Below are 24,484 nucleotides of genomic sequence, written 5' to 3' on the forward strand. Positions count from 1 at the left end.
ACTTCTGTGCAGTGCACATCCTGTAGGTGTCAACATGGGAGTGTTCTCATGCAGGTCAGGAGACTGACATTTATCTTCCTGTTAGGGCACATTTTTTATTTTTATCCAGCAGCAGGAAGGAAAACCACAGATTCAGTCAGTTCCCTGTGCCCAAGAAGCTGGGGACAAAGGGGTCAGAAAGAGAGCATGTCCTGGGTGGCCAGCTCCCGGGTCTGAGGGGTTCTTCTTCCCAACACGTAGTTTCCACAATGTTCCTGAAGGATTGAGCTTCTTCCAGTGCAAACTGACGAGTTCAAGGTCAATCAATACAGAGAATCTCCCACCTCACTCCCCTCAGGATCCTGAATGCAGTGTTTCATGGTCCAGTGCTTTTATTGATTATATATCCCCAATCAGGGCTTTCTTGTTGGTGAGTAGTGGTGCCAGCTGACCCATCAACACCTGTACCAAAAGTGATCCCTGACACACCCCAGGAATCTCCCAGGTTGCTCACATGGCTCTGTGTTGCCCTTCCTGTGGCTGTCAGGGACAGGGATACAGGTCTCCCAGGGGACCCAGAGTTTACCCAGGGATTTCCTGGAGTCTTCTACAGGAGGATTGTCCCCAGCACTGTGCCTCATTCTTTGGGACTTGTGGATGTGGATTCCTGGGTGAAAGCAAGCTCAGGCTGGATGCACTAGCCTGAGAGACTGCATGGTGTGAGTTTTATGTCTCGTTGGAAAGAGCTGGTTTATAAATTCCTCCCTCAGATCTTTTCAGAACCTAGTTCAAGTATTTTTAATATTTAGATTTCTTTGGATTACGGGTAGTCTGTGAAATCTGGAGCATGGCAGCTAATTAAACTTAGGAATTCTGCAGTACTTCAACCCAAAATAGTTTCCTGTGATGTGTGGCTGTATATGTCAAACTCTTCAGGCTTGGCTTTAATTTAGAATTTCACAGTGTTGCAATATATATAACTCTTGCAGGCATTTCAAGGTGGCGTGTTTTGCTTTGTTGTAGTATGCTTGGCAGCTCCCTGAACAGCAACAGGTCTTCTGTTTACTACCTTTACTCTAATGGATCCTGTAACTGTGTTCTCTCAGAATAAAGGAGTCTGTAAAGGATGGGAAACTCAGAAAGAGGAGGGGAAGGAGAAACTCCAGACGTAATTTCTGCCAGGAGCATTTCCTGTAGCTGTCCCAGAGCACTGGGAAGCCCAGGGATTCCCAGACCCACCCTCTGATGCCTGGGGATGCAGGGCAGATGTGATGGTATAGCTGGGGGCACATCTGGCAGAGGCAGGAGAAGTGGATGGAAAAGAAAACATCTTGGCAAGATGTGTGGGAATCAAAACATGTCATAATCTCTGTGGTTTGAGTTTGACAGGCTTTTAGGAATACTAATCTCGTGTGGAGTGTTAGGTTGTTAAGGGCCACCGGATTGGGCAGAGGGGGATGTTGGATAAATTACATTTTCTGCCAGGACTTCAGGCCTTTAAGAACTTAGTACATAAATCATGTTTATTCCCTAGGAAGCTGTTTGATTGCTCTGGGTAGTGGGGTTTTTGCATTCCTGATTTATTCACAGCAAACTGCTTAGACTGGGACAGACTCAAATGTGCTTCCTGTCTTGTGCTCCCCTCTTTTTTTTCACTGCTGGCTCTGTTTTCTACTGCTGCTGCCTCTGTGCCTGCACAGGAAACCTCCCCACCCCAGAACCACTAAACACTGGTGTGTTGTGAAACTCCCTGTTTGCAGTGAGTGCTGCCAAGTGTCATTGGCTGAATGGCAATGGCAAAGCAGCGTGCAGTGGGTTGAAAACTGTAAATATGTGATGACCTTGATGGCTGGAGCTGTTTGGATTGTATAATGTATGATATATAAGGACTGTTTCAGAGCCCTGACAAGTTGTAGTGGTGTCTTTGAACTTCTGGGTGCTTTGGAAGGGTGACTTTTGGAAACTCTGCTTTCAGCACTGTGTTAATATTTGTAGTGAAAGCCAGGTTTATGTTCCTTGCTTACACTGGAGAATTCTTTCTTGTGGGTTGGCGGAAGTTCTGCCATCTCTTTTTAGGTCTGGAATAGCTCAGATGATAAGCCTCAGCATGTCCTTTGTTAAGGAACAGAAATGTGGATGACAGGTTTATATGCAAAAGAGTGCTTAGATCCCCACTGCTTCAGTCCAGCCCAGGGAATTCCCAGTGTTTTGTGCCTCCTGGAATCCAGGAGGATGCTTGTGGTGAGCAGGGGATGTGCTGTGGCTGAACAGAGGGACTTGGCTCAGGTTGGGTGGCCAGTGAAGCAGTGGAGGACTCAGAAATGAGGAGATGTGGGAGGAAACTCAGGAAACATCTCCTGGACTTTTCCCCACCTGCTGTTGGAGGCTCCTGGGGTTTCTTTGCCATAGGGAGCACTGGACAGAGGAGGTTTGAGAATGCTGTGAGTAATCACAAGAGGCATTTTACAGAGTTGTTGGTAAGCTGGCAGAGCTGTTGAGACCAAATGGCAAAAGATTACTTCTGCACCAGCATTTTGTCCTTGCTAATGTGCTGCTAGCAGGAGTAAGGCAGTGTTTGCTACTGAGATACATTCAGAAAGAAAAAAAAACTACTTTCCTGAGTGCAGAATGGAGCTTTGACCATCTCAAATCAATGAATACAGCACACAGCTGTCACTCAGCCCTTGGGAATGGAAGTAGGAGAGTAGCAAAAAGAAACTCTGTGATCCAGCATTTGCTTCTGCTTTTGTTTCACCATAATGGAGTCCCCAGTGATCAATAAACTTGATTTTCTGGGTTTCACTGGACCTACAAGAGAGAAAGGTGTGAAGACAAACAGAGTATGTGGCCTCTTGTTCTTGGGACAGGTGATGGTCTGGAGGTGATTTGTGAAAGCATCTCAGCTGATCCTCCCTGTAAGAACAGACTCATTTCAACCCAGATCTTACCTCCTTTCAGTAAGTCTGTAAAGAGGCAAAATAATCCAACTGTGATGGTGTTTAATATGAGTGCAAGATGGCTACCATGTAACTTTTTCTGGGGCTTCACCAAAAGACTTTTAAAAGACTTGGAATTTGATTTTCTGATAAAAAGAGGTTCCAGTTTAGATATCTTTCCTTGATTTTAATCTACTTAGTGCCTTTAGCAAAGTGTTTGCATCAGTAGAGCTGACTTCACAGCACCTAGGGCTCAGGCAAGGTTTAAAACACATTAGCATAATTTCAAAATTTAAGCTGTTACCTGCAAACAGAGGAATTGCAAGTTCAAGGTGTGTTTCAGATAAATGGCTCTGTGTTTATCTGTGATAATTTCACTGTTCCTGTTTATCTGTTAGAAGCCATCTGTCAGCACTCAGAAGGAGCAGTGAACTCAGCTCAGAAACATCTCTGGGTCCCTGGCCAGCTGGTGGTCAGCTGCTGGCAGAAGTGATGTTGGAGGTTGCAGCAGCTGGGGCTGTGAGTGAAGTCCAGTGTCAGTGCTCGGTGATGCATTAAATCCTGGCTTTCATCCAAAATCAGACTATTACAGCTTAACTGGTGTATCATTCTGGGTGTGCAGAAGCAACAAAGAGCACACTGTTCTGTCAGTGTCCACTTCAAGGAAGCTAAAGCAATGCATTATTTGGCATTTGTGGATTATTTTTGTCTTTTCAGTCAGTAGGAAATGTGATAGAACTGAAATCTCAAATCGTAACCCACTCACTTGAACAAATTTCTCTCACTGGCAGATTTCATCCAAATTAAACAGAATAATAGAAGTCTTAAGGGTAGTGAGTTCCTACCAGTTTAATGAAAAACTGGATAAAACAGAGGTCAAGCCCAGGGTTTCCTATTTTGTTTGGCATCAGCTGGATGCTTCCAACCAGGCAAAACTCCTTCCAGCTCCTGAACAATTGTGGGTTAGGGGATGTGAGAAGCAGTTTCTGAGAAACAAGAGGAACAAGTTTCACTTCAAAGCTGGGCTTCCTTCAGGTTTATTCATCCGTCTTTGGTGGGTTAAAACTGTTTTCCAGATGTGCACCTTCATCTGCACCAGATGACAAAACCTTTTTCCAGATGTGCACCTTTGAAAATACATTGGTTTTTCATGCCTTTTCCTGTGGTGTTTTTACATATTCTTGTCTCTGTCACGTGTGTAGGGAATGGCTGCCAGGTCACATCCAGTTTTTGCATCAAAAACCACTTGGAGTGACAAGTGCAAGAGGATTCCTTTCCTCTGCATTTCTGTTGTCTCAGCTTTTAGGAAATCTGCGTAACAAAGGGAGTTTTTGTTTTCTTTCTGTCTAGTTCACCTTTTTTATCAAGGGGCATGACTGAACTGATCAAATTAGTGAAAAGCACTCTGTAGGCTTTTTTGGAGTGGAGCATAGGGGCACTTTTGCAAGGAGCATTACTTATAGGGCTTTTAAGTGGGTTGCAGAAGCAGGTGGAGAAGTCACTGTGGTGTGATAATTGACTGCTAGGATCCAGGTGGGACCTATCAACCCTTTAGATAGTGCAAGCTCAAATGCAAGATTAGAGCTGCTCAATTAATTTTTAGTGAATCTCTGTCTCCTGAAAGAAAACAGCCACCCTGTGCCCTTGTTGAGGCCAAATATTTCTCTGTGCTTGTGGTGGCGCAAAGCAAGCAGCAATTTCAGTGGAAGGAAGGAGGGAAGGGGTGAGAACAGTTGATGTTTCCCTCATGCAGTGTAACTTTGTCTCTGTTGATGGTTCTGCTGTTTCGCAAGACAGCTGTTCATTAATTTCCCCTCATATCTGTGAAAATGGCTCTCCTCCTGCCAGGTTTATAAGATTTAAAAAAAAATAAGATAGCACATGTAGCAATTAATCTCCTCCCCTGCCCTGCTCCTTTTGCCTCTGAATTCTCTGTGACAAAATCTCCTGTCAGTGCAGCTGCTGCAGCTCATTCTGTGAGGGATGTGTGAGCAGAGGTGACAAACCATCCGATGGGGCTGCTGGCAGGCAGGATCCTTCCATGGGTGCTGCAGTGCCTTTCTCAGAGCTCACCTTGGCTGCAGAAGCTCCCCTGACTTCCCAGGGTCTGGAGCAGCTGGCCTGGCTTCACGGGCTGGAATAAAGCACGAAGCTGTCAGATGCAGATGTGTTTATCTGAGGCAGCCCTTCGTGCTCAGCAGGGAGGAGGAAGCTGTTGGCTGAGATGAAGCCCACCTAAAGGGTGTGGTGTCTGTGGGGAGGCTTGGAGTGGCCTCAGTCTGCATTGCCAGTGCTGTGGGTGAGATGAGCCCTGTGTCTCTGTGGCACAGCTGGTTTAGAGGCTGCTGCAGGTGACACTGGCACAGCAAAGGGGCACTGCCACTGATTCCAGGAGGTTTCTGTCTCTGCCACCCAGAAACCATCACCTGAGCTCAGCTCCTCATTCCCCAGGAATGTGGCTGCTCACTGCAGCTCCCAGGTGAGATGCCAAGTCCCTGCTGCTGTCTCTCCTGGATGTGGTTGGGAACAATACAGGCAGCTCAGGGACATCCTGCATTCCAGTAGCTCTCACTGCGTGACTAACGTGGATATCTTCACTTCTGCTAGTCACAATTTGTGGTGGTTGCCTTATAATACAGCTCTTTTATACATCTGGTGTGAGAGTCTTAGAAAAACTTCATCTGACCAAGTCCTAGAATTCATAATCTACAAGTCATACCTTATTTGTATTTCAAAGCTTGCAAGCAGGCTTTGTGCATAGGAATTTGAGACAAGTTTGCACGAATCAAAATGTTTGTCTGAAAGGAAGTGAGCAGTTCTGTGTTTCAGTAGCTTTTCACATCAAAGCTGTTCCATATTTAAGTAAAAGAATTGGGAGGAGGGAAGGTAAACTAAAAGCTTGTCAGGTGATCTGGTAGGCTTTTATTGGCTCAGTTACAGAATCACAGAATGGCCTGGGTTGGAACAAACCCTGGGCAGGGACACCTTCCCCTGTCCCAGGGTGTTCAGAGCCCCATCCAGCCTGGCATTGGATATTCCCATGGATCCAGGGGCAGCCCCAGCTGCTCTGGGCACCCAGTGCCAGCCCTGCCCCACTCACAGGGAGGAATTCCTTCCCAATATCCCATCCAAACCCATTCTCTGTCAGTGAAGCCATTCCCCTTGTCTTGTCACTCCAGACCCTTGGAAAGTCCCTCTCCATCATTCCTGTAGGTTCTCTTCAGGCACCAGAAGGCCATAATTAGGTCATCTCAAAGCCTTTTTTCCTCCAGGCTGAAAAATCCCAGTTCTCTCAGCTTCATATCCTGGTTTCTTCCAGTTCACAAACACTGTTCAATCAAAAAGGTAGTTCCTGGCAAATTTTAGCCTCATCTCTATTTCTCCAACCTAAATGTGCCTAAACGTACAATCAAAGTAGAATCCTCTGTTTTATAAAACATTTTGAATGTGTCTGGAAGAAAAATGTATCACTTGTATATTTAAAAAAAATAGAGTTAAAGAAAATCAGTCAGATGAAGATGAGGTGCAGTGACTGACAGGTCAGATTTTACCTTCTAGAAGGCAGCAGGATTTTTTTGTTCAAGGCCAAGGCAGCAAGGCTAGGGTAACCATCTCATCCCACTGGATGGAAAAACAGTTTAATATTTCTTTAGCAGTCTGGGAAACAGAACTGTGAACTCTACTGTGTGTGGGTGGCACCAGATCAGTGATTTTAAAATAGGTAATGAAAACCCAAATATTCTCTGGATAAATCAAAGTAGGTAGTGAAAACTATACTATCAGGTTAAATAAAATACTTTGTTTCCCTTTTGGGCACCTTAAAAAAGCCTGGAAAAAATTCTGAAAAGATACTGATGATGCAGAAAAGGTGCAAGTTCTTGATTTCACAGTTTCCTCCCCAACTATTAATTTAGCAATTTTTAGCAAATTATTATTAATTTGTAGTTCAATTTTTACTTTTAAAAGTCACAGCAGCTCTGTTGCAAAGAAAATGAAGATGTTTTGCATCAATTGTCCTTATTCTGTGGTCTCTGCAATGCAGCCTCTTTCCTTTCATGCAGGTTGCAGTACCAGGCATGATTTACTGTCTGCAGCCTTTCTGTTGTCCTGACAAATTTCCTCTCTTGAGGAAGTTGGAGAAATATTGTATGATCCTTGTAAAGTCCAGACACCAGAAATTGCTGCAGGTGGCATTGAAACAGGCTGAAGGCTTCACACCAAGAAACAATATAATAATAAACGTGAGGAGGAATACTGTCATGACTTCAGTCTTTGTAAAATGTTACCATATTGCAGAGACCTTGCTGGGGAGTAAATCAGATTATCTCTGTTCTGCTCTGTGCTGTCCACTCTTGTCATATTTCTTTTTCATCGCATTTAGACCTATTGTTCAAACTCGGGTAACTGGGTATTTTCAGGAGTGAACCTCTGCACAGCAATGTATTTTGATTTAGATGTTGTATTTGGCAGAGCTCTTAGTTGTAGCTAGAGCTTTAACTATGCCTGTTGTCCCAAAATCCCCATTTGGTATGCTTTTGTGGATACCAGGAGCATTTGCACTGGCCATTCTCTTATTCATTTGGTGCTTGTCCAGCTGATCTTTCTTAGGGGGGAGGTTTTAGGATCACATTCCCTGACAATTGTGCTGAGGATAATTTTCAATTTCATCTTGAGTGGGGTAGGTAGCATGCCTGGAGTAGTAAGGTGCTTTAAGCACTATGAGAACCTCAGAGTCTCGGTGAATTCTTCAAGCTAATCCCCAGTTGCAATGATTAGATTGAGCTGTTTAGGAAAAGGGAATTCTAGGAAAGAGAAATTCAGTGTGTGTGACCAAACCCAGCAGTGTTTTCACAGAATATTCAGAAGCCAAATGTCAGCTGCAGTTCCAAGCTCACTGACTGCAGTAGAACCAGTGATTTTGCTGTTACTGAATGGCTTTGTAGAATTCTGTAGGGTCATAAAATTCCCAGACTGCCAGCTTGGAGCAAAAAAATGGCCAGAAAAATGGTCATTATGTGGTGTTTGAGTGGGCTCTCTTACGGCTGCAGGCATTGGCTGCTGCCTGCTCTGGGAGATGGGACATGAGCCCAGATTTTGGTCTGTTCTTGGATGGTGTGGGATGTGTGACTAATGAGAGGTCAGCTTGCCTGTAGCTAGCAGGGGGTAGCTACCCTAGAAATAATATTTCCAGGCTTTATTTAGAATGTGATATTTAGGGGTGGGTCTTGAAAAAGAGACTAGCCACAGGAATTATGGAAAGAGTAAAAAACTTTGTTCATAGCAAGAAATTCAGGAAACTCCAACCATTCTGCTCATCAGAGGGGAGGCTGAAATTTGAGCAGCTTCCTTTAAGGATCTCTTAAAGGAGGGAGGAAAAATAATTTAAAAATCAGCACCCAAAGTGCCAAAAAATCACACTCTGATCAGAGTTTCTAAAGACAATACCCTAATACATTTTTAAGCAGTGGTTTTTGGTTTCTCCCCTACCACCAAAACTTCTTGCAACAACATGGGGATGTGTTAGCCTTATGGAAACATTGCATCCAAGACATAACGAGGAGAATTCCAGATTTTGAAACTGTTAGAAGTTGTCAAGCCTGATGTGTTTCAGAGCCACTAGTGACTTTAATCCCTGAAGTATTTCCAGCAGGGGATGCACATCCTGGGAAACAGCACTGCATGAGGCCCTTGGTAGGGCTTTCTGCCTCTGCTGGGGGGGTGTGCAGATGGAAGCAATAATAAATGGCAGTGAAATGGATCTGTGCAACTCTTCCCCAGTAAACCCAAGTGAATCCTGTACTCTGGATTCCAGCAGCTCCTCAAAACCCTCTTTGTGAGTGAAGGCCTGGTGGTTGTCTTTACACCAGCCAAAACTCCAAAGCCAGGTGCTTTTTTTTTGTTTCCCTGGGCTTTCATTTGATCCCAAAGCAAACCAAGGGAAGTTGAGGCAGATGGGAGCTGTATGTAAAGGGAAGGTTTGTGTCAGGCTGTGCTGTCACCTCCTGCTCTGTTTTGCAGTCACCAGATCAAGGTTAGCATGATGCCACCTAAACCCAGGCAGCTGAGCAGAGTCTGACTAAAGCAGTTCACAAATTATTTTTATCTCAGACTTGGATGTGAGCCTCAGTTGTTATTTTAACGCTCCATTAGAGCCATAATGTAATGAAATATTAAGTCTCATGTTAACATTTTTGTGCAATGGTTGAATCCATGCCCTTGTTCAGTGAGGGCACTGCTGGCACTTGCTGGGACCTGCAGGAGCAGCACCAAGCTGTAGTCTCGCCTGTCCTTTCCCCATCCATGTGCTCTGGACCATCCTTGTTTTCTGAACACCTCCAGGCATGGTGACTCCACCACTTCCCTGCAGAATGTTTGTGAAGGTGCCTTCCTCTTGCTGCTGCCCCAGTGGCTCCCCACCAGTCTGGTTTCACGTGAATGCAGCACATCTCACTTGCATGGACTGAAAAGGGAAAAGCTGGGAGGAAGAGCTTTGCTCCCCCTGCCTTGCCCAGTGCTGGGGGTGCTTACAGGCTCTGTGCAGGACAGCATCCAAGGCAGCTGGAGAAATGGTGCCATGCTGGGGAGACAGGACCCCCCACCTGCAGAGAAGAGACAGCTCAGGAGCTGTGACCTCCTGGCTGACAGCCCATGCCATGGAGCTGTCCATTTTTAATTTTAGATACTATATTTGCTGCATTTGGGATGTTCAAAATAGCTCCTGTGTCATTATTGACTGGGACATGAGTCACACCAGGGTGCCATTGAGCATTAACTGTCTGCAAGCTGACATCAGACTGCAAAGTTTGTTAGCTTAAGGTGGAGAATTATTTGGGAGTTTTATGAAAGTTTTGTGAATGAATTCAGGTTAAGATCTCATTGCTGAGGCTGCCTTTTGCTTAATGACCTGCCTGGTGCCCAATTACAGCTGAAATCTGAGGGCTTGAAGTGAAATTTCCCCAAGGAACATTTCTCCTGCTCCTCTCAAGTAGAGATTTGCCCCCTGAGTGCTCCTGGGTCCGAGGGCCCCCAATGCCTTTTCAATCCCAATATTAAGTCCTCTCACCTACAGGTCTTCTCTGGAGAGAACTTTGAATCAAAAGCATATTGTTTTTTGTGTGAGTGGAGGAATGCTTGCAGAGAGCTGTGATTGCTGTCGGAAAGCTGCTGCAGTTCTGCCCATTCTGTAATAACATTTATGCTGTATGTCTTAATCAAGCTCAGCAAATAGCTCAGTCTCCCTGATCCTGCAAAGTATCCTGCTATAGTTTTGTATTTGAATCCATTCTGCTTTTCAATTTTCCTATGAAGCTTTTCTTGCTTTGTGATGTTGGGATTTGGATCAGAAAGAGATTTATAATAAATTATTCTTTTCTGATGGAGAGCACACATGAGTGCACAAGATTTGTGTTCCTACACACAGCTTCATTCTTGAACAAGTGGCCTGCCTATTTGTGGCCTTTCCAGGCGACCCCTGCTGCTTTTCAGAGTAGGTTTATTAATGAAGCATTCAATGGGAATTGGAAGGAGGAGTTTGAGGGGATGGGAAGGAGTAGGGATGTATATCTCGCCTAATAAATAGGGTGGGACTTGTACGAAGGGCTGCTCCTTAGCTCTTCAGTCTACCCTGGTACCCTGGCTAAGAGAGGATTTATGAATGTAAAACATTCCCTAGATAATTTTCCACTAAGTTATTTGGGGGTTTCTTTGTGCTTTTTGCTCAGACCAGACTTCCAGAGGAGGTGTGAGTTGAAGAATTTCACTGGAAAAGTTTAATTGTGTTATACAGTTTTGTAACAAATGGCTCCAGCTGATCTTGGATTAATTTACGTTTTTTTGTAAGAGTTGCTGTGGGGATAGAAAAATACTCAGAATTATTTTCTTTCCACTTGAGAGAGAAATAATTTTCCAAAATCTGCAAACTGGTTTGCATATAGCCAGAAAAATCTCCACTGAGAGATCTTGTGTTTGGGACAGTGTTCCATGCCTGTTTTACAGTTTTGCAAAGGTTGTTCAATGAGAGATTTCAAATTTGCTGTAATTTGTTTTTCACTGTTCTGTGCTGAATTCTTTATGTGGGCATCAGCAGGAGGGTGATGTGGAGCCTTTCCTTGGAGGTTGTGGATGAAGCCATTGGTGCTCTTGGAGTGGGAATTGCTCCTCTGGCTGGCACAGTGCTGAGCCCTGCTCAGAGGGACATAAACCAGCCCCAGAGCCACGCCTGCCAGGCTGGGAAGGGGCCTCTGATGGTCACCTGTTCCAGCCTTTTGGGGAATCCCACCTGGATGGGAATGTGCAGCAGCTCCTCCTCTTGAGTGTGGAGCATTGCCAGCCTTGTGGACTCTGCCACTTTCTGAGGGATGTTGTTGCTGGGGATTTGTTGTTACTCCAGTTGAAGTGTGTCTGAAAAATAATACTCGCACATTTGCAGAGGATTATGGCAAAATTAATTTGTGACAGGGAAATACAACATTTTTTCAAATATCAATTTCTAGAGTTGAAAAGTAGCTTTAAAACTTTAAATATGCTTAAATTTCAATTTTTGTGGATCACTTTATGGTTTTTAATAAAATCTCTAGTGCAGAGAACAGCTATACCAACCATTTTAGCACTAATAATTGATGTTTGTTAATTGATAATTGAGGCTTTGGAAATACAGGATATTCTGGACCTTTAGAGCTTTCCATCAGTCTGTGGTTTAGGATATTAATTGCTGAGTGTGCTGTGGTACAGAATTTTCAGGATAACCTTCAACCACTTCACCAACTCTCCAATTTCTACTCAGGCTGAGAAGTATTTTTGGGCCACGAGGGAGTGAGAGGATATGGAGTTTCAGCAGGGACACTAACGAGTACAGGCACTCTCTATATATATCCATCACACTGGGTGACTCAGGCTGCCCTCCAGCTGGGAGGCTCTAACCCTGCTGGGAATGCAGCACAAGGACAGGCAGGGACTGGAGAGAGGTGCCAACACTGCCATGCCCAGCTAAGGAACTGTGGGGCTTTAGGAGACCTGCTCCTCATAAATAATGTTTGGTACTGAACATTTATGTACCTTGGATCAAGTTTTCAAATGAGCTTATGGAACTGTGGGGCTTTAGGAGGCCTGCTCTTCATAAATGTTTGGTACTGAACATTTATGTACCTTGGATCGAGTTTTCAAATGAGCTTATCTGATTTCTGAATGTGTTGGAGACCAGTTTTTTACCCATTAAAACAGGCTGTCTAGGATGGAGTTTCTTTTGCTGAATCTTGGGGTTCTTTTGTGTGTCAGTCTGAATGAAAATTTAGATTTTTTTTTCTAAGCTTTTCTGAAATAAAATGTTTTTTTTTTTGCTTACATAAGAGCCAGAAGAGAGCCATGGTTCATCTGCTGGCTGGGAAGTGTGGCTTGGGATTACCTGCGGGCCTAAGATTTTCTGAAATAAAATGTTTTCTGGCTCTTATGTAAGCAAAAAAAAAAGAGCCATGGTTCATCTGCTGGCTGGGAAGTGTGGCTTGGGATTACCTGCGGGCAGCAGGAACACGGATGTGAGGGGTGATGATTAACAAAGGTGTGACAAGGCTCCAATAATAGCCCTTACTCTTTTGTTCCCTTCTCTAGGAAGCTGCTGGAAGAATGCTGTGACCCTGGGCAGCTCTTTGCCATGACAAAGATGAATTCCCCCATGGGAAAGAACCTCTGGTTTGATGGGGAATTTTTATATTCTGTCACAATTGACAATGCAACTTACTCTCTCTTCCCACAGGTTAGTAACCATGTTTTATTTTCATTTTAAGTATTAAAATGCTAAATGGTAATGGGATTCAAATAAGTATAAATAGGCTAAAGGGTAATCAAGGAGTTGTATCTTCACTTCTCAATACCAAACAGCATTTGCTTTTTGACTTCTGCATTCTGAAAATTTTGGTTATGTGAATGTTAATACTTCCCTGGCTGCTTTTTGGAATGTACACAAGGGGTGAAATTGGGTCACCTGTCATGATTTCTGAAGAGTTTGGCTCTGGCTGTTTCAAGAGGGTGATTTCTGCCTTTCAGTCAGGGGGTGCAGTCACTGTGAGCCTGATCCCTCACCTGCTGTGGCTTCAGTTCCGACCTGTGCAGCCAGGAGGGGACACAGCTTCGTGGGAAGGTGTCCCCAGTTACTTCCAGGTTAATGAAGTTCATTGGTGGCAAACAATGTAAGCCCAACAAGAGGAGCAAGCAGCTTAACTTTGTTGATTCTTGCTGTGATTTTGAATGTTGGAAGGGGTTGGTTATTAATGTCTATCAAAGGTGCTTTGGGTGAAGTGCAGGGTTTTGTGAGAGCTGGCAATTTGTAATACTGACCTAGGCTGCTTCTTGTATTTTTAATTAATACAGAAGCTGATATTAAATAGTGAGTTTTTTATATTGAATTTTGTATGTTGAACACAAATATTTTATGTAACTACACACTTAAAGAAAGCTGAACTTCTGGCTGTATTAATTGACTTACCGGCTACTTTAACCTGTCAAATTCAAGGTATAGGGATTTATTCAGCCTCCCAGTGTTGAGTCATTCACCCAGGGCTTCTCATTTGTTGCTCTTTCAGTTGAATGTGTAGTGGAGTCCTTACATGTTAACTTCATCCTGAAAATTAAACAAAAAATGGCCTAAAAGTAGTTTTTAGATCTCAAAACCAGGGTTACTGCTTTGAATGAGTTTAGTTTGATGGAGAAGGAGTGAGGGGTAGCTACAGTGTGGGGCAGAGGAGATGGCAGCAGCCCCTGTCTGTGCTGACACTGTCCAGAGGAGCTCTGTTCCAGCTGAGCCTTGCTCAGGGTGCCTCGATGTGGCCACCTGTCCCTGCTGCTGTGGGCTGGGAGATGGAGCTCTGCCCCCTCAGCCTGCCCCAGCTCAGCACAGAGCAGGTGCTCAAACCTGCCTGGCAGGTGGGGTGTCCCAGCTGGGAAGGGATGTCCCAGCTGGACTGGGCTCTGGGCACTGATGGGGAGTGTGACGTGTTGCAGAGCAGTGGCTGTAAGCTTTATTTATGATGATCACTGGGGTTTGTTGCTGCTCTGTTGAGAAAATCAGGATCCTTGGCAGAGCTTTGCACCACAAGGTGCTGGCAGGATGTGCTCAGAGTGTGTCCTGTCCAAGGCATCAGGAAAGCCCCACCTGGGCTGGCAGAGGGAGGGTGCTGGTTTGTGACAGATGGGGATTTCAGATTTGAGGTTATTTTGATCAAAACCAAGCACTCTGCTTGGCCACAGAGGTGTTCTGCCTCCTTTCACAGCACAGGGCATCTTGCTGGATGGGCTCCCTCACAGAGGTTGGAGAGACATGGTCTTTGCAGCTCCACTGGTCCCCAGGACCCTGAGACCTGTCCTAAAGTTCATCAGTAGAGATAAAGAGTAAAGGTCTGGGAAATCCTGGAGAGGGAAGCTCCTGGGGCCCAGCATGGGCTAAGCAGCTGGGATTTCATGTCCTGAGGCTTGTCAGGCTGAGGAGCAGGCTGCAGAGGGGGTGGCTGGGTGCTGCTGGAGAGTTGCTGTGGAAAAGGGGAATTTTCATCGTGTTCCAGCCCTAGAATGTTCCACCCAGGAATGCTGTCCCTTTGAGATGATGGGCAGCTTGTTTCTGACAAGTGCTGCTCATTACTGCTCCTTTCCTTGCAAGTACCACTGCCTCGAATTTGATGTATTGTTCCCATGCATTTTGCCCAGAGGAATTTTGTACGCCTTCATCAGACTAAATCCTGGAAGGCTTAAAAGCCAAGGAGGATTTATTTGCAGTAAATTTTTAAATGCATTTTTCTGCTTCTGTATTTGTTTCAAGAGAAGTACTTGCCTAAATTTTTCAGGCTCCTGCTTTGAAGAGTGGTGTCTATTATTAGCTTGCTCGCAAGCAATTTTCCTGAAGATTCCTTTCAAAAGTATCCAGAAGCTTAAAGCAATTCACAAAACACAGTTAGTACTCTGAAATGCCATAAGGATGTAACAGGAATGTAAAGGGCTACAGCTATGTTGATATAATCAAAAAATAATTTCCTCTGAAATAAATAAAAATTACTCCATCCTCATTGCTGGGCTTGAGCAATTTGATGATTGCAGGAGATTTCTCAGTCCTGAACCAGTGACTAACTTATAGGATAATTTAATTCAAAACTAAATAAGGAACTTGCTGTATTTCATGTTATAGAAAAATAAATAAAAAGTTAACATGTAAAATGCCAGTTATTTCTGAATGTGAGCAATACAAAATAGAAGAATTTTTCTTCTGAGCAGTCTGTAGATAAAGTTCTTACAGCTGGGTCAACATTTTTTGACAGAGTGCTTTTCCACTAGAAATGCTATTTCATGAAAATATAAATTTAGAATCACTTCATTAGTTTTTCAATTTTTCTTTGAAGTGAAAAGGTGGAAAGGTTTTGGTGCTGTTACAACATTTCATTTTAACTTTTTTTTAGTGTAATACTTCAGCTGTTGGGGTTTCTTTATCAGCTCTGTTGCTGCCTCTTTTTTCCTCAGACTTTGAGTGATTATATTACTACTTTTCTTTTTTCTAGTTTTTGAACCACCAAAGGAGAAATTTGCAAAAGAGAAAAGCTTTTATGTGGAAATAGTCATTCAGTGCTCCATTTCAGTTTATGAGGACAAAATTTGATGAGGCAGGGTTTTGTATGGAGCACGAAGTGCAGGCGCTGGAAGCAGCTCCAGGGATCCTGCAGGGGCTTTCAGCTGCTCTGGGAGCCAGGATGTAACTCCAGGAACAGCTGGGATGGGACAAGGCTCCAGGGAATCCTGCAGGGGCTTTCAGCTGCTCTGGGAACCAGGATGTAACCCCAGGAGTGGCTGGGATGCTGGGGCCAGGCTCCAGGGGTCCTGCAGGGGCTTTCAGCTGCTCTGGGAGCAGGGTGTAACCCCAGCAGCAGCTGGATGTAACTCAAAACCCTGTGAAAGATGTGTGAACCAGCACTCAGCTGCTTTGGAGTTAGGAAATGCACCAAGCACCAGTTTCAATTGGTTTTTTGTAATTATTTTTTGCTCCATGCTCTCTTTGTCCTCCTTAGTTTCAAAACCAAATTTGAGACTATCTTTATTATTGGAGAGGAAAAAACTCTTCACCCCGATAGTCAGGTTCCTGTGCAAATATTTGATTTTTGGTGTTTGTTGGCAAAAGCCTATAGCAAGGAATAACTGAGGTAAATATCTCACACCACCCTTCTCCACCTCCCAAGAGGTTAAAACCCCCAGTTAAATCAAATGTAACTTTTCACTCTGCTATGTATTGTTTTGGAGGGTAGAGGAGTGAATATACATTGTAAAAGACATCTCAAAAGTTAAACTTTATCTTTTTAATCTGGCAAAATGAAATTAATTAAAAATTCTGGCTCCATTGTATTTCACTTAAGCAGTTAGACACTTTAGGTACTAGTAAATTATTTTAAATTACTAAATTATGGTTCCTCGGCTGCTCAAATCCCTTGTTAAGTTTCACTTGGAGAAGATGTCTGTTACAAGAGTGGCTACCTGCACTGAGCTCCTCATGAACAGTCATCACAAATGGTGCTGGAGAAATGCAAAGGGAATAACTGCCAGCCACAAAAAAAACCCTGGGAGATGTGGCATCTGTTTCTGGGTACTTTGTGATCAGGAGAAAGATGACATTTTTCCAAATCACACAAGCAATACAAATATTTGTTTAAAGTTTAAATTCCCACCATTAATATAAAGGCAGAGAAAAAGTTGCTCTAATTGTAAATGGAAAATGGAGACATTCTCTGACATGTTCTGGATTTTCTGTATGGTGTGTTGGGTAACAGTGACTTACTTAAAGATTGTGCTGTGTGTGTTGTATTTTTCATTCTGGGTACCTGTTAAATTTTGGGAGCTTATTTGGTTTTTGGTTGCTCACAACATCTTTTGTTTAGCTAGAGATTTTGTGTTGCCTGCAGCAAGTAGAATAATCTGTAGTTATTTCGCGGGGGGGAAAATCAGGTGTGGAAAGGGAGTTTGGTGTAGAGTCTGCAGGCTTTTTCCCTTTTTGCATGCTGAGAACACCAGAAAAAACATCCTGAGGAAGGGAAGGACCCTTTGGTTCCAGCAGGAGGCTCCAGGTGGGCTCAGGGGAGCTGCTGGGCTGGACTGGAACTCCGGAGCTGTGTGAGGGAAGTCAGCCCCCCCAGGAGGACAGTGCTCCCTTCCTTAGGCAAACACTGATTTGAGACCCAGGTGATCCAAAAGCTGGATCAAGTGGGAAACCACCCAATTGCCTCCTGGCAATGTGCGCCAGGGTCTGATGGCTGCAGGCAGGAATTACTGCCCTGCTGTTGATTTTGGATGTGCTCTGTTAATTTTTTGCTAGCAGTGTACTCGGTTCTCAGTAATGCTCTGTAATTAAGAACTGCTTGGAGAAATACAGTGAAATATTGGCTGTCATTTGTGGTACTTTTTCTTGATGCCTTGGATATGGATATAAATTTTAGGTCTACAGACATTCTTTTAAGCAGCTTTAATTTATATTTCCCTTTATTCTGTTGCCTAAATAGTATCTCCTTGTGTACATCAGAGTTGTATTTAGTTAGGATTTGGGGAAATTTCTTGGTGTTTTCCCTTTTGATCTTTTTTTTTCTTCCTTCATCTTTTTCCTGCTCCTTATGCCTACATTAATATGCAAACTCTGTTCTTTACTGGGGCTACATATATTGACTCGAAATGAAAATGTGATAAACATTAGTTGTTGAAAATGTGGAAAACATTGTATAGTAAAAGGTGAAGAGGTATTTAGATATTGTAAAATGTAAATTGTGTTTTGGGAAAGCAACTGATACATTTTATTATTCAAGCAATTATATTAGACAGTGCTTTTTGTAAACTGGAAATATAATACTGTCTGTAGGTCTGACAAATTGTGCTCTTTTGGAGCATGAGTCCACCCTTTGGTGCCTTGAGAGGCTCCCTAGAACAGAGGCTGGACAGAGTTGAAGAATAAAGCAGGGGTTGCTGTGCTCTTTTGGAGCATGAGCCTTGAGAGGCTCCCTGGAAGAGAGGCTGGACAGAGTTAAAGAATAAAGCAGGGGTTGATTAAAAGGCCTCAAAGGATGCACCTTGGGCAGTGCAAGAGCCTGGCCAGCGCTGCACCCAAGAGAGATGATGGGTCAGGAGTTCTCACACTTTTATAGGTTTTGGTCCATTTCCATATTGGGTTAATTGTCCAATTCCAGCTCCAGGTGATGCAGTCCCACCCTCCCAGGTTGCTCCCCTCCATTCCCTGTTGTTTGCACTTTTTGGGCTGAAGCTGCAGCAGTGTCCTTGGTTCTGGGGCTGGAAAAGGATTGTTCTGTGTGACTGAGCTGTGAGGAGAACTGCTGACACTTGATATAGAGTTCAGAATTCAGAAGAGAGTCTGGATAATATGAAAGCTAAAACTTAAGGCATCACCTTCAGCCCTGGATAATCTTTAGCCATTAGCATCAGGTTTATCCAAACAAAAATGTGGCTTAATATGTAGTTAAGAGAAGCCCCTATCTTCAGTATGTTTCCATCCTTACTAATGAAGAGCTGTGTAATTGGACCAAGTTGTGTGGCATGTTAGGGTACCTGTAGTAGAGCATCCTCTGCTCTGGCTGCTCAGCTGAGCAAGAGTCAGTGTTTGTGACACTGCTCCCTAGAGACAAGGGCAGACGTACCTGATGGTGAAAATCCAATTTGTGCTGGAAAACTTGAGCTGGAACGTGTCTAATTTGAAGTAATTAAATGAAGGAAGGGCAACATGCCCTTGTGGAGGTGAGCTGAGTGCAGCAGGAGCTGCTTTCTGTGCCCTGTTGGTGTGGGCTTTGGTCATGGCTTGCTGAGTGTCTGCAGCCAGGCTGCCTCTGGTGAGCCTGGTGTTTGTGGGTTTATCTGCAGTAATGCAAGGCCAGGTCAGTGCCAACACATAAATAGAGGCTGACCTTTCCACATGTGACAGAGAAAGGGAAGCCTGGATCTGGCTGCAGTGTCAGTTTGCCCTGCAGGCAGAGAGGCTGGCTGCCCTGACTCAGCCTCTGCTTCAAACCAAGGCTGACTGAGCATCCATCACTCTTTCCTGGGTAATGCAGGAGCTCCTGTCTCTGCTCACTGGCTGCACTGCTGAAATGCTCTCCCTGGAGGGTCATTTTACAGTACCTGCTGGTCACAGCTACAGATGTTATGCTGTGGGATGGCCACGCAAAGAGGAAAAAGGCTGAACTCGAAGAGGAAGTGGGAAGTGCAGAGAGGGACAGAGAGGCCCTGGGAATTTTATGGGTTTTTTGTCAATGCTCATCTGCTTTATGAGGACATAAACTTGCTGCTTTAGAAACAGGAACTGTTGCAAGCTGCCAAGCACAGAGGAAAAAGGCTGAACTTAAAGAGGAAGTGGGAAGTGCAAACAGAGAGGGACATAGAGGCCCTGGGAATTTTATGGGTTTTTTTGTCAATGCTCATCTGCTTTATGAGGACATAAACTTGCTGCTTTAGAAACAGGAACTGTTGCAAGCAAAAGAATTAAAGCAAATGGGCACAGATGAGAAGCTGCAGGGACACCAGACTTGTGATGGCTCTAAGTGACTCCAGGGCACATTAGCTGCCTGGCTGGGGGTGTAAAATAGAAATAAGGGTGGGTTTGTGTCTGCCCAAAGGCAGCACGCTTTGCTTTGTTTTATTGTAGTTGTATATACCTGGTAAGATACTAAAAGCAGATTTTCTCCATGCAGAGGTTTTTCTGGCAGTGAACTTGTTATATACTGAGACTTCCACCTACAGGTGCAGTGTAACCTTTGCTTCTAGAGAAAGCTTTACCCTTTATATGCTGTCCACCTCTTGGCCTTTATTTTATTTATTAATTTTGTTATTACAAATCATCTTGTTCAGTTTAAAGATGTCTTACTATATATGTGCCTATATATTTGAATTATTCAGTGATCAGCACATTACATTAATTTTCTCTCTGCAGTAGTTGGCTGTTTTGGTGAGATGCTGCTTAAAATAGGCTTAATACCTGTACTGGCTTATTTGAGGCATAGGTTTGGGTCCATTTCATGCCCAGCTCTTACACCTGGCAGAATAATGAGTAGGAATTTATGGAATGTTACATAACTTTTACTTGGTGCTGTGATTTGATTTCTTGATATGGCTCATGTAAATTTTACTGACTATAGCAGGTTGTGTTCAGAAGGTCTTTATTGTGTAGCAGAGATGCAGCTCCCCCTTCTCCCACATATTCCTAAATACAGATGGAAATGTGGCTTAGTGGAGTCTGCAGGCTTGGACAAAGTTAGGGAAGGTTATGCCACTGCTGAAGCTTTAAGAAGGGGTAGCAAAGTTAAACATCTTGTAGGAAGATTATATAGTGACTTTGAAGAAATCTTTGTGTTCTTGCTTAGCAGGGAGTGTAAGCCCAGTTGTACATGTAATGAGAGCTGTGCTGCATCACAGGTCAGAAATGGACTTAATGTAGCCAGGCATTATTGCTTGAGAGTCCTCATCACCTGATATGACATGGAGGGGAAGGGCTGTGGTTCTCTCCTGGAGCTGCTTTTATCACCTGAAGGATTCCCATGCAGCAGGCACTGGCTTCCAAGTGGCATTTTGGGCACAGGAAAATAATGCACAAGTGACTTCCTTCCATCAGGGTGCACTGCATGAATCCTGCATGTGCAGTCTTTAAGGACAAATTTGGCAGTTAAATCTGTGCTGCAGATTGTCTACTGGCCAGTCGCTACCAACCTGAGGTGGCTTTGGAATGTGGTGGCCAAAGGGTTAGTCTGTAGTGTCAGGCAGAGGCAAGGAAACTGGGAGTTCTGGTGTGAACTGAGCCAACATTTGACATTTAATGGCCCAGTGAATTTGGACTTGTGTAATATAACTGTAAATCCCAAGTGCAGAAGGAAATAGTTCTTTTCAGTGCAGAAATGGTGTCGGGTTTTTTTCCCCCTATAATTTCTTTTTCAAAGACTGTCCTAGAGATTTCTGCCAGCCATGGACAATTGGGGCTGGGGGCAGTTGGCAGTGCCAGTCTGGGTACGTTGTGGAGAAGAGCAATTTTCATAAAAACATATCTGGCTTTGCAGATGGTTGAAGTCCAAGACCATGGCTTAAATTCAGCTCATGAACCCTTCATTAATTTTTCTCTTCTCTGCCCAGCTGTGGCAGGGAAGGAGTGAGTGAGTGTCTGTTGTGGGTGCCTGGTGCTTGGCCAGTGCCAAACCCCGACAACGAGGCAGGGCTGCACCAAAACACAAGGCAGACCATGTGGGATCACAGTGGAACCTGTGCCAAGCCATTGTCTGCAGGGGATGCTCAGAGGCCTCTGCCCCAAGGCTGGCAGCTCTGCCAGCACATTGGAATGCTTTGGTTGGAAGGGACCTTGACAATCCTCTCGTGCCCCATGGGCAGGGACACCTCCCACCTGCCCTGGTTGTTCAGAGCCCCATCCAGCCTGGCCTTGAGCACTGCCAGGGATGGGGCAGCCACAGCTGCTCTGGGCACCCTGTTCCAGAATCCATTTCTTTTTAACATCTAATCTAAGTCTACCATCTTTCATGTTTTTCAGAAATAATTAATAATTTTTGCAGCTTCCTCATGGAAATTCCACAACCCACTAGGCTGTCCAATCTAGTAAGTTGCTGCCCTTATGCACAGAATACATTTCCTGACATCTAGCTTGAAGTGCCCCCTGGCTATAAGTTAAGAGATGTTTTTTTTCTTCTCTTTTCCACATATGACTGCTATCAAGTCTCCCCACAGTCTTTTTCTCTAGGCTGAGCAACCACAAGTCTTTTACTCAAATAGTTGGGTTTTTTTTAAACTTCTGAATATTTTTGTTTTTCTAATGGTCTGTAAGGAAAATGTTCCAATTAACCATGTGGTGCCCTCAGAAATATATTCTCAGATTTATCCTTTGGAGCGGTACAACACATCAGTACCAAATACTAAAGCAGAGCTTAATTCTGCTTGGACAAGCTTGTATTTAGTGTTGCTGATTATTCTATGTACAGTGTAGCTTGGTACTGTGGAGCAATGCTGCAAATATAAGTGTTGGGACTGGGCTCAGTAGGAGACAGTTTAGGTGAAAGAGGACCATAAAAGCAAAGGCTACAGAGATCTGCTCTGTGATCCAGTATTATGCCAGTCAAAATGAGAAAGCCAAAGAAATAATTCTTGTATTAGTATGATGCCTTTATAACAATTCCCTCAGGCACTTCATGGTCATTCAAATTCAATGCATGGTGTTATTGCATGGGTAAATCTATGCCTGAAGATCTCTGGAGAAAATTATAATGAGGATTTCTTCAGGTAGAGTTTGTGGGGGAGAAATATTGCAAAATCCCTTTTTCCCACACAGTAAGCAGATAGAGATGTTGGACCATTATTCATTTTCCTTCACACAAAGAACAAAAAAACAAAAAAAAAAAGGAAGAGCAAGAGAGCCCCTGTGATAATCTGGCCAATATATGAATACAGAAGGAGCTGTGGTGGCAAAATGAGTAATAAAGTATGTGATAAAATAGGGGAAGTGAAGCCTGGTTACCTCTGAGTCAACAGAAGAGTGTTCCAGCTGACTTCAGCACAGCCAGGATTTAGCCCTGTAACCTTTTGCTGAGTGCAATTCTGCTAAGGACTCATAATTTTGGTATTGTGGCTTCTTGTATAACAAATAATGTTACTTACTTGGTTTTCCTTTTCCCCTGTTTCTTAGCCTTTATTAGCCATAGTTTTTATGTAGTGAATGTCTAGTGTCTCTTTGTCTAGTGTGACCGGAGGAGGATTCCTTCATGGCAAGGACATGGGCTCATTGGAGTGAGTCCAGAGTTGATTACAGGGGTGGAGCAGCTCTGCTGGGAGGAAAGCAGGAAGAATTGGGGTTGTTCAGCCTGGAGAAGGGAAGGCTTTGGGGTGACCTCATGGTAGCCTTGCAGTGCCTGAAGAGAGCCCACAAGAAAGGTGGAGAGAGACATTTTGCAAGTGCCTAGAGTGACAGGACAAGGGGGAATGGCCTCATGCTGACAGAGTGGGTTTGGATGGGATATTGGGAAAAATTCTTTACCATGAGGGAGGTGAGGTACTGAAACAGAAGTTCTGCATATCCCATCCCTGGAACTATTTAAGGATGGGGCTCTGAGCAACCTGGTCTAGTGGACAGTGTCCCTGCCCATGGCAGTGGGATTGGAACTCGATAATCTTCAAGGTCCTTCCCAACCCAAACTATTCTCCAATTCTACATTATTTTCTGCAACATTCTCATGAGATACAATCAGATACTATCATCTTCAGGTGTGCATTTACACCAGATTGCTGTCATAGAGCCAAGGTAGTCCCCATGTTTTGTGAATTTCATGTTGAATATCTGTTTGTTTGAGAGTAGACCCTCTGAGAGACAAGGGAGTTGTAGAAAAAGCCTGTCTAGTGATAATTAGCAATGTTGGTTTCCCTCTAAAGTTTGATATGTGCTCCCACTGAGCACTTGTAAGGCTGAGTACTTTTCTGAAACCTGCTGTTATGTGAAGCCTGCAAAATAAAGAACGTTTCCAAGTAGACCAGAAACTTGCTTTTTGTGCTTTCAAAGGGTCTTTGTTCATCAGAGGTAAAAAATGTCAAGGCAAAGTTAGAAAGTGTTCAGCATGGGTCTACTCCAATGTAAATTAGATCCTTCTTGCTTGCTTATTAGCATTTTGATCCTGCAAGGAACTCCTCATTCACAGTAATTAGCTATGCAAGATATAGTACCTGGTTTTATTCTTTTAAATATAAGCTTTTGGCCCTTCTTTCCATTTTTCCTGTACTCTGAAGTTTGATATGCCAGTTACCTCCATGCAATATTACTCTTGCTAACCATGTAAACTTGATTTTCACACTCATTTGGTTTGTAAAATGCATGTTAATAACTCTGTCCCTGCTATATTTTCTCTTTTCTTTCCCCTTCCTGTGGGCACTGCTGGCTCTCTCTTTATGGAACACTGCACTTGATTCTCTCTGCCAGCTCTAGTTGAGGGTGATGTTTGCCCAGGGTAAGGTGACCTGAACTGCCACCTCGACCTGGCAGGGACCTCAGTGTGGTGGCTGGTGCCCACTCTGCACTGGTGGCTGTGAGGGGAGCTGCAGTGCCAGGGATCTGGTGGAGCACCTCTGCCAAGTCATTTCAGGCACAGATGTTTACAGATAGGTGAGTTTGCAAAAGTGCAGCCCTTTTTATTCAGCAGAGCTTCTTTCATATCCCACTTAGTTTTGTCTTCCCAGTGATGAGCTGCATTTTCATTCCTTCAGAGCATCTCCAGCTGCAGAAACGCAGGTTGGGCTGTAAGTTGCCCTGCTCCTAAATAGTGTTACCAGCTTAATTGGGTTTTTGTCATACATTTGTCAAGAGCTAATGTTCTACATGACTGTGCTACCCTTAATTTCTCCATGGAGATGACAATGTAAAAGAGATCAAAATCAAACCTGATTTGCCAAGACACCTCGCAGAGAGGTCTTGATTACAGAAGTTCTCATGAGAGACACTTTGTCTTTAAATCTGCAAGAGCAAAACTCTGGCCTGTCAGATGGGACAAGATCTTTCCATGCCTGAGCTGAACTTGGAGCTG

At 44.0% G+C, this 24,484-nt stretch overlaps 1 protein-coding gene across 1 annotated transcript in view; it reads left to right on the forward strand.

Annotated features, from left to right (window-relative positions):
• The window catches only part of ST8SIA1 (ST8 alpha-N-acetyl-neuraminide alpha-2,8-sialyltransferase 1), a 100,957-nt gene that overhangs the window by 13,594 nt on the left and 62,879 nt on the right, over window positions 1-24,484 (forward strand). The window contains exon 2 of the mRNA XM_039698250.1: window positions 12,519-12,663. Within this exon, the coding sequence (XP_039554184.1) occupies window positions 12,519-12,663 (145 nt within the window). The remainder of the gene's footprint in view (window positions 1-12,518; window positions 12,664-24,484) is intronic.

The sequence above is a fragment of the Passer montanus genome, unplaced genomic scaffold (assembly GCF_014805655.1).
Source record: "Passer montanus isolate IOZ18808 unplaced genomic scaffold, ASM1480565v1 scaffold122, whole genome shotgun sequence".
Taxonomy (NCBI): Eukaryota; Metazoa; Chordata; class Aves; order Passeriformes; family Passeridae; genus Passer; species Passer montanus.